The 14335-nt window shown below is 37.0% G+C and overlaps 2 protein-coding genes across 2 annotated transcripts; both read right to left on the bottom strand.

The window, feature by feature from the left end:
- Nucleotides 1-909, bottom strand: LOC126495622 (olfactory receptor 4C12-like). The gene has a single exon (XM_050133221.1). The coding sequence runs from the start codon at nucleotides 901-903 to the stop codon at nucleotides 1-3; it is 903 nt and encodes a 300-aa protein (XP_049989178.1). The 5' UTR covers nucleotides 904-909.
- Nucleotides 910-7229: 6320 nt separating this feature from the next.
- Nucleotides 7230-8153, bottom strand: LOC126495629 (olfactory receptor 4C45-like). Its single transcript, XM_050133229.1, has one exon. It carries the CDS (start codon nucleotides 8148-8150, stop codon nucleotides 7230-7232), a length of 921 nt encoding a protein of 306 aa, XP_049989186.1. The 5' UTR covers nucleotides 8151-8153.
- Nucleotides 8154-14335: the final 6182 nt, after the last annotated feature.

Raw genomic sequence — 14335 nt, 5'->3', positions numbered from 1 at the left:
TCAACTTTTGCCCAAGAATTTCCTCATAGCATTTTTTACCTCAGCATTTCTGAGGGTATAAATTAAGGGGTTTAACATAGGAGCTATCATTGTATAAAATACAGCTGCAGCTTTATCAATAGAGAAGGTTGTTACTGGGCGCAGATACACAAATATGCAAGGTACGAAGAATAAGATGACCACAGTGATATGAGAGACACAGGTGGAGAGGGCTTTGTACCTTCTCTCCTTGCTGTGAGATTTCAGAGCATTTAAGATGACTATATAAGAGATAATCAGAAGTACAAAGTTTAGCAGACAGATGAAGCCACTGTTGGCAGCAACAAAGAGACCCAGAGTATGTGTGTCCATGCAGACAAGTTTCAACAGTGGGGTCAGATCACACATAAAGTGGTCTATGACATTGGGGCCACAGAAAGGCAGCCAAACCATGAAGAGGATCTGAATGGTTGCATGAATAAAACCTCCAGCCCAGGCCACTCCCACCAAGAGGCTACACACAAATCTGTTCATGATGATTGCGTAGTGCAGGGGTTTACAAATGGCCACATAGCGATCATAAGCCATCACTGTGAGAAGAATGATCTCAGCAGCACCGAAAAAATGCTCAGCAAAGACTTGAGTCATACATCCACTGAAAGAAATGGTTTTCCTCACAGAGAAAGAGTCAGCCAGCATCTTAGGAGTCATGGATGAGGAGCAGCAGCCATCAATCATAGACAGGAAAGAGAGAAAGAAGTACATCGGAGATCCCAGGGCCCTGCTGCTGCTGACAGTGACGATGATAAGCATGTTGCCAACCAGGGTGAGGAGATAAACAATGAAAAACACAACAAATGAAAATATCTGAAGCTGCATATTTTGAGTCAAGCCAATAAGGATGAATTCGGTTATATTATTCATCTTCTCTATCCATTCAGCTGAAGTGACAGGTGAAAGTTCTAAACATAAATGAGACACAAGACTTAAACTCTGACTGAGTTGTTGCTTTTGGTTTCTTTTTGCCCCATACCATCCTACATTTGAAAAACCACTAAATGAACTCAGTGGGTAATAAAAAATTTATAAAGTTGGGAGGGAGCCCGTTGAGGAGGATATGGGAAGGAGACAAATATGATCAGATTTAATTGTACACAAGTATAAAATTCTGAAGAATAAAAACTTAAAGCAAGTACTATGTCATAACAACTGTTTCATTTTTTTATGTTACACATGTAACAGTGAAAATGTTTATTTTATTTATAATTTCCTCAGATGTTTTCAATTTTTTTAAGTTTACTCAAAAATGTTATTTTTAAAATCAACTAAGAACACTGTGATTCATAAAGTTTTAATAGCCAATCTACGGTCTGGATTGGGTACAATCCATGTAGCACATAAAATCTACACAAAATCCCATGTGTCTTAGCTGAAAGTTTGTAAACATACCATTTTTCTAGTTTTATGTTCTATAAAAGAATAAAGGACACACAGACACTTTCATGGGCCTTCTTTTTCCTGCCTTACCTGTCTGGGAGCTTCTTAGTTTCTTCAGTATGTAAGTTCAGAGGTTGTGATAAATGTCCATTACAGCAACTGTAACACAGTCTCATGCTCAACTCTCGACACTCAACAGTAGGATTCTTAATGCAAAGGTCCTGCTTACAGCATTGTAGTTTCTCTTATTTTCGCTATATTCCCAGTACTGGCAAAAACATAAATGCTCAAGGGATTTACTGAAAGAAAGGGAAAGAAAAGGGGCAAATGAGAAAGAAAGTGGGAAAGAGAAAAGAAAATTTAAAATGATTTAATAAAAAGAATGATCAATGATCTTAAAACTCCAGGTGTTTATTTTGGAGTACTGATTCTATTATTAATAACTACATAATATTTTATATTTTAGTTTTAGACCTATCAACCTAAAGAGAAAATATACCTAAACTTAGAATTAAAATTGTGTTTAATTTACTGTTTTATTTTGATGCATAATTTTCTAGTTCTCATTGAAGTATTAATAAAGAAAACTTTTTTTTCTAAAATAGTCTCTGAATATTCCTAAAAGAGAAAGAATATGAATGAAAGCAGGGGCTAGTCATGGGATTAATCCTCAATTTTCTGAAAAAGACAGAAAAGAAGGAATGTTAAAAGGGAAGTTTATCTTGTTAAAAGGAAGAACAAAAACACCCTTCACAACAAAACGTATTTGATTTGTTTTTCTTAGTTATGTTGAAGTTATGCATTTCTGGATTAATTTGTTAAAGTCATATGCCAATCCATAGATAAAGCCTTTCTTCCATCTCGGATACTGTAGACAAAGATGGAAACAATTACATTAAACCAAGTTTATTAAGCAGATAAATGCTTAGTTTGTGTTTGTAACTACAGAGCTGGCCTAGAATCTGTAAAATACTTGAAGATAATGCAAGTAATGTGTATGGATAGGGGAACGGAAAAACAGAACAAATGAGAACAAGAAAGAAGAAAGAAAATAGGGAAATAAAAGACTGATAGGAAACAAGACAAAATGAAGAGGAAAATTTGGAGAGAATGGACATAGAATAATCTGAAGAAGAATCTTTATAATTGGAGTGTGTGTGTGTGTGTGTGTGTGTGTGTGTGTGTGTGCACGTGGGAAGCCAGAGGACACCTGTGGAGTAAGTTTACTCCTCTCCACCTTTTCATGGGTTCCAGGAATCAAACTCTGCTTGCCAGACTTTCACCTTACCAATCTAGATGCATTTTTAAATAGGTAACATTTCAAGCAACTTTTGAAATATAAACAACATTAAATCCAAAGTTTTATCAAATTCGCTTGATAATTATAGCCCTTAGCATTAACAACTGTTGGTAGAGGCTGCTTGTTCATTCCCGGCCACCGACACCTGAAATAATCACACAGAAATTATATTAATTACTGCTGGGAGCAGATTTGAGTGGCTGCCATTACAAGATGGCATTTGGCCCCGGCCTCGCTTGATACCATAATAAAGGTTGCAGTTCTTCCACTAGAAAACAGGATGAGTTGTTGTGATCTAGCTGCCCACACTTCCCCTGACTGGCAGGGGAACTTCCTTGTGGTCTGTAATTGACAGGGATGTTCCCCTGCTTTCTTTCTGGCCGGTGGGTCTCCAGAAAAGCAGTCAAAGTATCAAAGGTTGCTAGGCAGAATCCCTATATAAGCAGCTGCCGCTCAGAGCTCTGGGCCCCTTGCTTTCTGCTCTCCCTATAACCAAAAGGCTCCAATAAAGCGTGATTTGGGAAGAATCCTCGTCTGGTGGCTGTTCCTTCCTGCTGGTCAGGGAGTTCGCCGCAAATTACAATACTGCTTGGTCAAGCACTTAAGCTTATTGTTAGTCTTATATCTTAAATTAACCCATTTTCACTGTTCTGTATTTTACCATGAGGCTCGTTGTTTATCAGTAAACTGGGCATCTGTCTCCACAGCTATGTGGCGTCTCTCTGACTCCACCTATTTTCTCCCAGCATTCAGTTTAGTTTTCCTGCGTAACTCAATTCTGCCCTGCCTCAGGCCCAAGAACTTCTTTATTCATTAATCAACAAAAACAATACATATACAAAAGGTCTTCCCACACCAAACAACAACAGAAGAAAACACTGGCAAATAAATATCTTTGGTCATTCTTACAGACTATCAAGGGAGAGGGCTCAGTTCGCATGATTCCATACAAAGTTGAAAACTACCCTTATCATAGATGCAACGATACTTAAAATAGACTCTTTCAGAATTTGCCTCATTGAAAAATTTTTGCAGCCAGCACAATTGTCATGTTCATTTACAATTAAAAATGGTGTTTATGTAAAAGAAAATCATAAAATATAATTTAAAAATAAGAAAAGAAAATCCATGTTTATTCTACTTACCAATATTTATGTTACTTGCAGATCTGAGATTTCTCATTTCAGCCAATGATGCACTGTCCCAAAGAGTAGATATGCTGATACTATGTTTAAATACAAGTTTTTCATTTTTTATTTCTTGAGATTATAACTTATTTATATTTTTCCTCCCTTTCCTCACTCCAAACCCTCCCATAAACCCTCACCCCACTCTCTTTCAAATTCTTGGCCTCTGATGTTAAAAACACAGGAATGGTTCCTGCAGCACTGATTCACCTAGTTCTCTGTGAGAAATCATAAGGTTTATTAGTTTTCATCCAGTGCTTTGCCCAATACTGGCAATCTGGACACTAGGAACTAGGTCATCATTAAAAAAAAAAAAGCAAGCAAGACGGATTTCCAGGTACCAGCATCTGAGAAAGCATTCCTTGGGTGTGAACCCTCCTGCAGCCATTGTTTACAAGCATTCACTTAGACTTTTAGAGCATGGTTGGGAAGCTCCGAGTGGCATAGTTGGTCCTTGAGCGTCAGACTTCTTCCTCTCAGATTCCAGTTGCAACTGCAGTGTGTGACTGAGAGGAAAGACTCTACCTTTGTTGAGGACTCTGGCCGGAAATCCTAGCAGTTTGCACTTTCAGGCTTAAATTCTTAGAATATAAATACATGAACTTGATACTAGCAGTAACTCCACCCTCTGCCATTTTCACAAGGGAAGGACAATTAATTTTAAAAGCCATTGCCAAAATGTCAAACACTAATCACATCATCTTACTATCCTTCTTAAGGTGAATAAGACTGGTTAGAAATTCATCTACCGCACTGAGCTAATCATCAACCTGAAATTAGAGTCTGAAGAATTTATCTCTCGAGTTTTTCTTTAGTGAATGTTATTTGAATAGCTAAAAGTGACTGTGGTGTGAGTAACCAACTGCTCTTTGGTTAAAGCCCAGGCTTACTCCTCAGGGAAGAAGGGGGATCAAGGATTGGTACTGTGAGCCTGGCTAATAGTCCAAACCTTAAGAGGTAGTAGGCCCAGGTGAGAAACGTATAAACAAGGCATAAACAAAATGACAGTAGCAAACTGTCTAAATACCTAAATACTCATAGACAAAAGTGGTTCCCAGTCTCAATCAGAGGATCTTCACTTTACAATGAATGGCAGTGAATGCAGCCACCCATGACTGCTTAAGACACAGAGTAAGTGACAAATGTGTTTAGTCAAACATGAAACAGGCATTAATATCACCCCTATAAGGTTCAGAAAACATTACAGAAGAGGTGAAGTTTTTAAGAGTTGGAAGATAGGGTGAAGAGCCACAAAATACTATTACCTAGAATCCATACAATTGCAATTATTAACTCACACTAAATGTAGCTACCTGTACTGGGTGCACACAAGACTATGCCTAACAATAGTCAAGTAAGGGGGAGATCACAGGCTCTAATTTTTTAAAATATTTAATTTTATTTGTGTGTGTGCCTGCCTGGTTTAGGTGTAATCACACATATGCAGGTGCCTGTAGTAGCCCAACCAATGATGATTCCCAAGGCACTAGGGTTATAAGCAGCTATAAGTTGCCTGATTTGAGATACCACAAACTGGACTCAGGTACCCTGCAAAAATAGAAAGTGCTCTTAACCTATGAACCATCTCTTCAACTCCTAAGCCTTTATTTGTTCTTTGGCAATTTCATATAATATATTTTATTATATCCATTCCCCTCCCCCCAACTTCTGCCAGGTTCTCCCTACTTTTTTACTCCCTTAATTTTAAGAGTTCAACTCATTCTCTCTCTCCCTCACCTCCCCCTCTCTCAAGCAAATAAACCAAAAAAATGTAATTTGTTTTGTATTGGTCCCTAGCATGGGTCCTTCCCTACAGTGTAGTCCTTATGGCAGGTGTCACTCCATTAAAGAAAACTGACTTTCCTTTACCCAGCAGCAATCAAATACCAGTAGCTTTTTAGAGAGGATTGAAGCTTCATAGCCATCTCTCCCTGTCCATGCTGGGATTTTTGTCTAGCATAAGCATATGTACAGATGTTATGCGCATGCTGACACAATCTCTGTGAGTTGGGCATCTACCTTTTCCTGTCTGGAAAACACTACCTTCTTGAGGTTATTGGCCACCTTGAACTCTAACAATTTTTCCACCCCCTTTTATACACAGGTATCTGTTTAATTTACATCTTGAACCAAACCAATGTCTCATAGCAATGAACACTTGTGAGTAAAGATGTATGGACTAAAAGGTATACTGCATGACTCACTGGGCCATACTACAGCTTCTGCACTGCAATTTTTTTGTTTGTTTGATTGATTTGTTGGTTGGTTGGTTTTGGGTTTCTCTTTTAAATTTTGTTTTGTTTGGGGGATGAAGTTTTCAAGGGCAGAGGGCAAATGCAAAGGGGCCAGAGGTAAATATGTTCAGAATGCATGATGTGACATCTACAAAGAATTACTAAAAAGTTTTTAAAAATTATTTGGAATCCTGTTAGAGATTATATTGGTTTAAGAAAGTAGAAGCAGTAGGCTTTCCTCTAGGGTCCATGACCTTCCCAGCCATGGGTAGTTGTCTAGGATAATAGTGCCAAGCTTTAAATCTTTAAACGCAGGTAGAGAGGGTTTTGTGATGCCCTTCAGAACTGTATTTCCTCAAAAAATGAACAAGGAATGAAGATTGACCACAGAAGAAGGAATAAGCATACAAAAAGTGAGTAAACACAGTGATCCACTATAGGCAACAATCAGTGGACCAAGGAGGTTTCAGGGCAGGCCAATTCCAGAAGTGGCATAAAATCACACATAAAGTGATCAATAATATTTGGGCCAAAAATAGTAACTGAGCCAGGAATAAAAGCTGTATTTATCCATGGATGATGTGATATAAGGGAAATAGCCAAGCACAGAAAGCCAAATGCTGGAAGTTCTTGCTCAAATGCAAAAGCCATACAGTTTTATCCCATTAGAGTTGAGAGTAGAATAGTGCTCATAGATACTAGGACAACAGAAAACAAAGGAATATTGTAAGGTTGAATAACAGAAACCAAAATACATGTATATCAGAGGAGGACATACTAAACACTGGGCTGAACATGGTTCACAACAATTTATTATATGTTTCATAAAGAACTAGAGAGAAGCTTAAAATTTTACAACACAAAGAAGCCATGGTCATTAGATGGGATAGAAATGTTTATCACCATAATTTCACATATATATTATCTACATGGATTGTCACGCTGAACTCCATTCAGAGATATAGTTACTATTCAATGAAAATTTGGTTCAGATAGGATATAATTCACTGTCATCATTTTAATCATTTAAGAAAGAGAACAAGTGTCCATAAAACAGCTCTAGATATTTTTTAAACACACAAATCCCCAGGTTTATGCATCACCAGCTTTGCACATTTGACCCCAGAGCTTCTTCATAACCTTTTTGACCTCTTCATTTCTGAGGGTATAGATTAAAGGGTTCAACATAGGTGTCACCAGGGTACAAAATACAGTCACGGCTTTGTCAGTGGGGAAGGAAGTCATAGGCCTTAGGTACAGGTAAGAACAAGGTACAAAGAATAAGACAACGACAGTTATGTGAGAAGCACAGGTAGACAGGGCCTTGCGACGACCTTCTGAACTGTGATTCCTCAGGGAGTGAAGGATGGCTATATAGGAAGCAACCAGCATAGAGAAAATGAGCAAACAGAGTGACCCACTGTTGGCAGCAATCAGAGGCCCAAGATTGTGAGTGTCAGTGCAGGCCAACTCGAGGAGTGGTATTAAATCACACATAAAGTGGTCAATGATATTTGGGCCACAGAACGGTAATTGGGCCATAAATAAAATCTGTATTCCTCCATGGATGAATCCCAGGATTACAGCAGCCCTCACCAGGAATATACACACAGGTCGGCTCATGATGGTCATATAGTGCAAAGGCTTACAAATGGCTACATAGCGATCATAGGCCATGGAAATCAGCAAGATGATTTCAGCTGCAGCAAAAAAATGCTCAGCAAAAAGCTGTGTCATGCAGCCATTGAAGGATATGCTGCTCCTCTCAGAGATCAGGTCGTAGATCATTTTGGGTGCTATGGAAGAAGAGTAGAAACCATCTTTGATGGACAAGTAGGACAGAAAAAAGTACATGGGAGTAGCCAGGGCTGGGCTGATGAAGATGGTGACTGAGATGAGCGTGTTACCTGCCAGTGTGATCACATAGATTACTAAGCACACAATAAATAAGAGTTTCTTCAGATCTGGGTCTTGAGTCAAGCCCAGGAGAATGAATTCTGTGACATTGTTCATCCTTTCATTGGTTTAGTGCAGGCTGTGGCCATATGGTCATCTGAAAAAAAGATGGTGTCCCATTAATGTTATTGTAAAACTAAACTGAAATACTTTGTTATCTCATTGTTGTAACTGCTGAAATAGAAAAGCTACATTTACTTTTACACTTAATATCACTTTCAGGCAATTTTGAAGATGGGAGTAGGTTAGCTTACTACTAATACTTTATTATAACACCACAACCAAACAAAATCTTATTATGCTTGTTGGCTGAAGTTTAGGTGTCAACCTTAAAAAAAATAACCCTAGGAATAATCTCAAACCTGACTTTCTTCATTGTTTTTTTTTCTTGTGGGAAAATATGAATCTCAACTTATTTGAAACTACATTTGCACATGAATGTGAATGTTAAAATCTAGGAACACACTGTGCATGAAATTCATTGGGACACTAAAGAACAAAAGCCTCACTGGATGTAAAACTCCTGTATGATTTCTCTGTATACTATATGAGGTTCATGAACCAGGGACAGACAGAACTGCAGGGAGAGTTACTTTTGGGATGACAAAAAAAAATCTTTTTACAGCTCACTGCGTATAATTAATTCTAGAACAGCAGCTTTTCTGCCCGACTTCCAACGTCCCTTCTTTCGTGATCCCACTCTTTGTACATGTAAAGGCTCCAAAGTCCTTCTGTGTCCTCACAGTATTTCATAAATTTTTCCTACATGTTGAACTATTTCCTCATTTAGGATTATGTTCAGGGTTAGGTAAAATTCTGCTGGGCACTCACTGTTTTTAATAGAGTTACATGAGGTAAGCTTGTCTAGGAGAGGGCTTCCTAAGAAAATAGATTTTCTGTTTTTGGTATACATCCAATCAATTCAGTCAATTTAAAGTTTTCATTGATAACTGGTGGAAATGTTGATGTTATCCAAAAATGTTTTCTTTTAATTTCTACACATGTGGACTTTCACTAGCATGGCAGTGTTTCTACAAAAGAGGAGAGGTTTTATTCTTTCTCTTCTCTTTTCTGCCTCTTTCCACAACACCCACCAAAAAGCAAGCAACATAATTTCCTTCCCATAACATCCCCATTCTGGATGGAGAGGTCAGCATCAAGGCCTCTCAGTCACAAGATGAGTGAGGAAAATACACTCGGTTTTCAGATAAGCTTAGTCTCTGAGTGGTTCCCTTTTATTCATTGGACGTGTATATGGGGACTACGTTGTTGATCATTCTCAATGTATTTAACTTAAAGTTCTAACTTCAAACTATCAGTGTGGAAAATGGAAAAGGTGAAAAGTCCTCAAGATGTCACAAACAAGACTTTAGAATCAGAGTATTTAATGATGTTACTGAACATAGTAATTTAAAGGTGACTTCAACCATTTCAATATCACCTACTTGCTTATTCCTACAGATTACTTAATGTTACTGTGTTTCATGTTTTCATTTTCATAGCAAAATATTATATTTTGAATCCACAATAAGATTACAAGTTCCACTTCAGTAAGAATAAATTGTTCAAATCAAGTGAATCACCTTAAAGTATATAAAGCAACGATGCAGTGTAGTTTAATACAGAGATGTCCTTGTTTGAAGTTTAGTGTAGTTATTGTTTCTTCTCCTTTGAATATATAGAGCACAATTTCCCACAGACTCTGTGAACTGACATCTCTCTAGACAGTTCTCCAGCGTGCATATTTTCATTCATTTTTATTACCATTGTCACAATTGACTCTGAAACAAGCCCTTAGATATATTTATAGACATATTTGTTTCTAAAATATGTAAATATATTTCAAGTTAAAAGTATTTAAAATAAAGCCAAATATTTTAAAGCAGAAAGCATTTGTTTATTGCACTATAAACTGTGTAAGTGCATAGAATAGCTAGAAAGGATCTGATTTCCTTTTCCACTCTGGGCGCCTGCTTTGTTTCTTAGTAGCCTTTGAACATTGTGTAGAGAGAATTTCTTTCAATCCTAACTCAAGTTTTCCTGTAACTTACCTTTGTATAAACTCACTGAGAACAAACAGTGTTTCTTAAACAAATCTTGTTATCACATCTCTAATCATTGGCTCACAAAACCTGTGGAATTCCTTCTTCCTTGATTCTAAACAACTGTTTAAATAGACTTCCAGATATAATATAGGATCTGTTAATGCTTTGGCCTCTCAAGTACCCAAAGGACTGATAATTGTTTCTGTTGAAATACTTGCCAAGACAGAGTCAAGGTCATCTGCACACTCCCACTTGGTGCCCACAAACTTCATTAGCAGTGACTTATTTTAGGAATGCACTTGGGTGGATGTTAAATTGGTATGTACATTGAAGTTTAAGATAAGACCTGAGTGCTATACTTTTGAAAGCTCCTTTATTAAAATTTTGTAAATTTCTCTTTTTAATTATAGCTTCATGGATGTTGGTCTAGTATACGGAGTAGTTTTAAGTATAGTTTATAATTCAGAGAGTGGACTTATCACAAAAAAAATGTGATTATGTTAAAGGATACTGTTACTTAAAGATTGAAATGACAGTACCCAGGAATTAGGGATTTTGATATTTTCATTAATGGCCCATTTAGTCAACAAGATAAAACAGGACACTTAGCTACCGGACAGGAATTTTTAAAAAGTCAGAGACACTGTTTTTCACCATTATGATTGCCTACCTCACATGGTGTCCTGTGTAACTGAGAAGCATGAAAATTTTATCTCCACTACAAAAAGAAAAGATACTGATTCTTAAAGTTAGGTGCCATATTCTCAATAAGTAGGAATTGAGAAAGTCACACATCCAAGGATTTATGTATGAATATATGAACAGAGTTAGGGAAGAGAATCACTCTATAAAAAGGTTCCTGTAGCTCCCAAGGTGATGTCAAACTCACTGAACCATCACATGTATTCATATTTCTGTTGATGTTATCAGTCTTTGAATTTAAACAAGAGCGATATGCTTCTGAATTCAAAGACCAATGAAGCAAAACAAATCTTCCAACTGTATTGTTAAAAGTCAACTTTTGGTGCCTTTGTTTACCATCAATCTCATTCATGGTCCTCCCTATATTTAACACATTCAATTACAAAGTTTAGTTTGGTGCCATTAACCATATTCACATTATTATAAACCATTTTCCTCATCAATATCTATGAAATTGTTGAGACTGTGATAGACTATGGGAATTTTTGAAGATGGACTAAACACATTTTGCATTATTATATTGTTACAAGCTTATAGGAGCCAGGGATTAGAATGTGTTAGTTTGACTGTAACTGGCCCCATAATCTCACAATGAGTGGTACTATTAGGTTGTATGACTTTATTGAAGTAGGTGTGGTCTTGGTGGAGGAAATGTGTCACTGCGGAAGCAAATTTGAGACTGCATATAAGATCAAGATACCACCTAGTGTCTGAGCCCACTTCCTGTTGCCTTCTGATCAAGATCTGGTCAGCACCATGGCTGCCTACACTCTGTCATGGTCCTGTGATGGTGGAGAACTGCCTAAGCTTGGGTGTCCTGAAACTGGATCTCTAGACCATGCTGGTTCAGAGATCCACAAGCCTCTGCCTTCTGAGTGTTGGGATAAAAGGTGATCACCACCACACCCAGTACTAATCTTTTCTTTAGTTCTTTTTTGCAAGTTGGAAAAATAGCTGGTTGGGATCTTGTCCTGAGGTCACCACTCCCTTTATTCTATTTCTTAATCTGTTTATTTCCTTGAACACAACACTTAGCTCCATTCAACTTCCTGGTACTCTTTCTCCTCAAAATCTATATTTTGGAATTTACCATGCTCAGCTTTCTCCTTTTCTTTATAAATCTTTGTTAGAGTTATCACTAATAACCACTCTACATAGTTTATACTAGGCTGTTTTGAGATTTCTGCTGCCAGTGGAATTAATTCAAAACTCTTCACAATTGCAATAGTTACTTGTTATTATACTCTGGTCTTAATATCTATAATTTTAAAACACTGAAATTAGTAAATGTTAGAGAATATCTGTTTACACTGTAAAGACATATCTTTACCAAGATCCCTTCTTTCTGGTTGGTTTAATAAAGAGCTTAATTGTCAGTAGTTAGGAAGGAAGAGGTTAAGCAGAACTTTTGGAGACAGATAGATCTCTGGAAAGAAGAAAGGTGGGCTCTTGAGTCAGACACAGAGAGGAGGCAGGAGGTGCCCAATTGAATAGGCAAGCCATGTGGCAGGGCATAGATTTTTTTTTTTTTGATTTTTCGAGACAGGGTTTCTCTGTAGCTTTTGGTTCCTGTCCTGGAACTAGCTCTTGTAGATCAGGCTGGCCTCGAACTCACAGAGATCCGCCTGCCTCTGCCTCCCAAGTGCTGGGAATAAAGGCATGCTCCACCACCGCCCAGCTCAGGGCATAGATTTAAAAAATATTGGTTAAGTTATAAGAGCTAAGTTAAAGGATAAATTTTCTTAATTAATAATAAGTCTCCAAGTCATTATATGCAGGCTGGAGGTCCAAAGACAACCCTATAAGAAAGTTTGTTAAATATGGCATCCAAAATGGGGTCATGTTAAAAAGAAATCTTCCAAACACACAAACACAGAGCCAGACACAGATTCCTAATCCTGCAGCCTCTCAGGTAGTACAGTGATACAGTTCTAGGCTACTGCCTGTGGGCCTGAGCCAGCCAACATCATGTATAGAGTCAAGTGGCTGGTTTATGGCTTAACTCACATGGTCAGAGAAGGCTGCAGGTATGTAGTAAAGAGGTCCAAATTTTTACTTAATCTAACTTAAACATATACAATAAAAATGGATATAGACAGTTATTGGAAAATATAAATAGTTTAGGACTAATAAATTCTTTAGAGAGAGAGAAAAGTAATATAAAAAATAAGCCACACAAAGATGGGATATATACAGGACATCTTTCTGAAGAAAGATTCAAATAGCGCAGGAAATAATCCCAAGGACTGACTAATGCGATTGTAAATTGCAAAAAAAGTTCCACAAAGCAAAATAAACTATCAGCACAGTGAAGAGAGAGCCTACAGCAAACTGTGTATCAGAGGACTAATATATAGAATATATAAAAATGCAGAATTGAAAAGTTACCTAATCAATAAATGTATCAATGAACTGAATAGGGTGTTCTCAAAAAAGGGTTATCAATACAAATACATATTTGAAGAAGGTGTTAAACATGCTTAACCATCAGGAAAATGATTGTTTCAGCACTATTCATAATTGATGAGATATGGAATCAGTTTACTTGTCCATCAAAGTATAAATGAATAGAGTGACAGAGAGAAGAGAAGGGATTCCAGATGTGTGTGTGTGTGTGTGTGTGTGTGTGTGTGTGTGTGTGTGTGTGATTCTGGTCCATCTTTAAAATTAAGGAAACTGCCATTTGAGTTAACACTGGTTGACCTGGAGGGCATTAAGTTAAGTGAAAGAAATCAAGTAAAATGCAAATATTGTTTCTCACTTATATAGAGGTGCTGAAAACAGTCATGTCAATGATATGAGTAGAAAGGTAATTGCCAAGGACTTAAGATAGATGAATTCTGGAGACTGCACAGTTAAGTGACTATACTTAATGATTCTATATCACATACTTGAAATTTGCCATGAGGGTAGGTGTTTCTTATTATAAAAAAAGCAGTTAGCCAGAATGCTAAATTCCTTATTAAGTGTGCTTGTTGTCATTATGATATATTGTGAACATATAAAAAAGATTAATTAGTAAATCTTAAAATAGACTACTTTAATAAAATATGTAATATATAGATTGAAAGAAAACCAACATTTGGAAAAAAGTACTTTTAAGGCTCCATTAATACCACCATTACTTTAACAAGAAAGAGTTAATTTTCAGAGAAATTTTAATACTTATATGAAAATTGAAGCTGGTTCTGTGATGTTACTCATAAAAATTAGAACAGTTTTCCAACTTGAAGTTATGCCACTTTGATACCAATACAACATTTTGATTTCTTAATCTGAGATAACATGAGAAATTAATGTCACAAGCTTTCATTCCAATTCAGAGGATACAATTCCACACTCAACATTTTTTTCCAATGATTTCTCTCCAGAATATCTGCTTCCAAGACAAATCCTGTCCATCAAAAGATATAATTAATCCCAGGTGAAACACCAACAGTTAAAAGTCAATGCCTCTGCATCCTTGTTTGTCCTCTTTAAATATCAGTATAGTTC

Source organism: Alexandromys fortis, unplaced genomic scaffold (assembly GCF_014885135.2).
Source record: "Alexandromys fortis isolate MF-2015 unplaced genomic scaffold, M_Fortis_MF-2015_v1.1 scaffold_520, whole genome shotgun sequence".
Lineage (NCBI taxonomy): Eukaryota > Metazoa > Chordata > Mammalia > Rodentia > Cricetidae > Alexandromys > Alexandromys fortis.
Note: the sequence above shows the minus strand (reverse complement) of the source record. Positions and strands in the feature narration are given on the sequence as shown.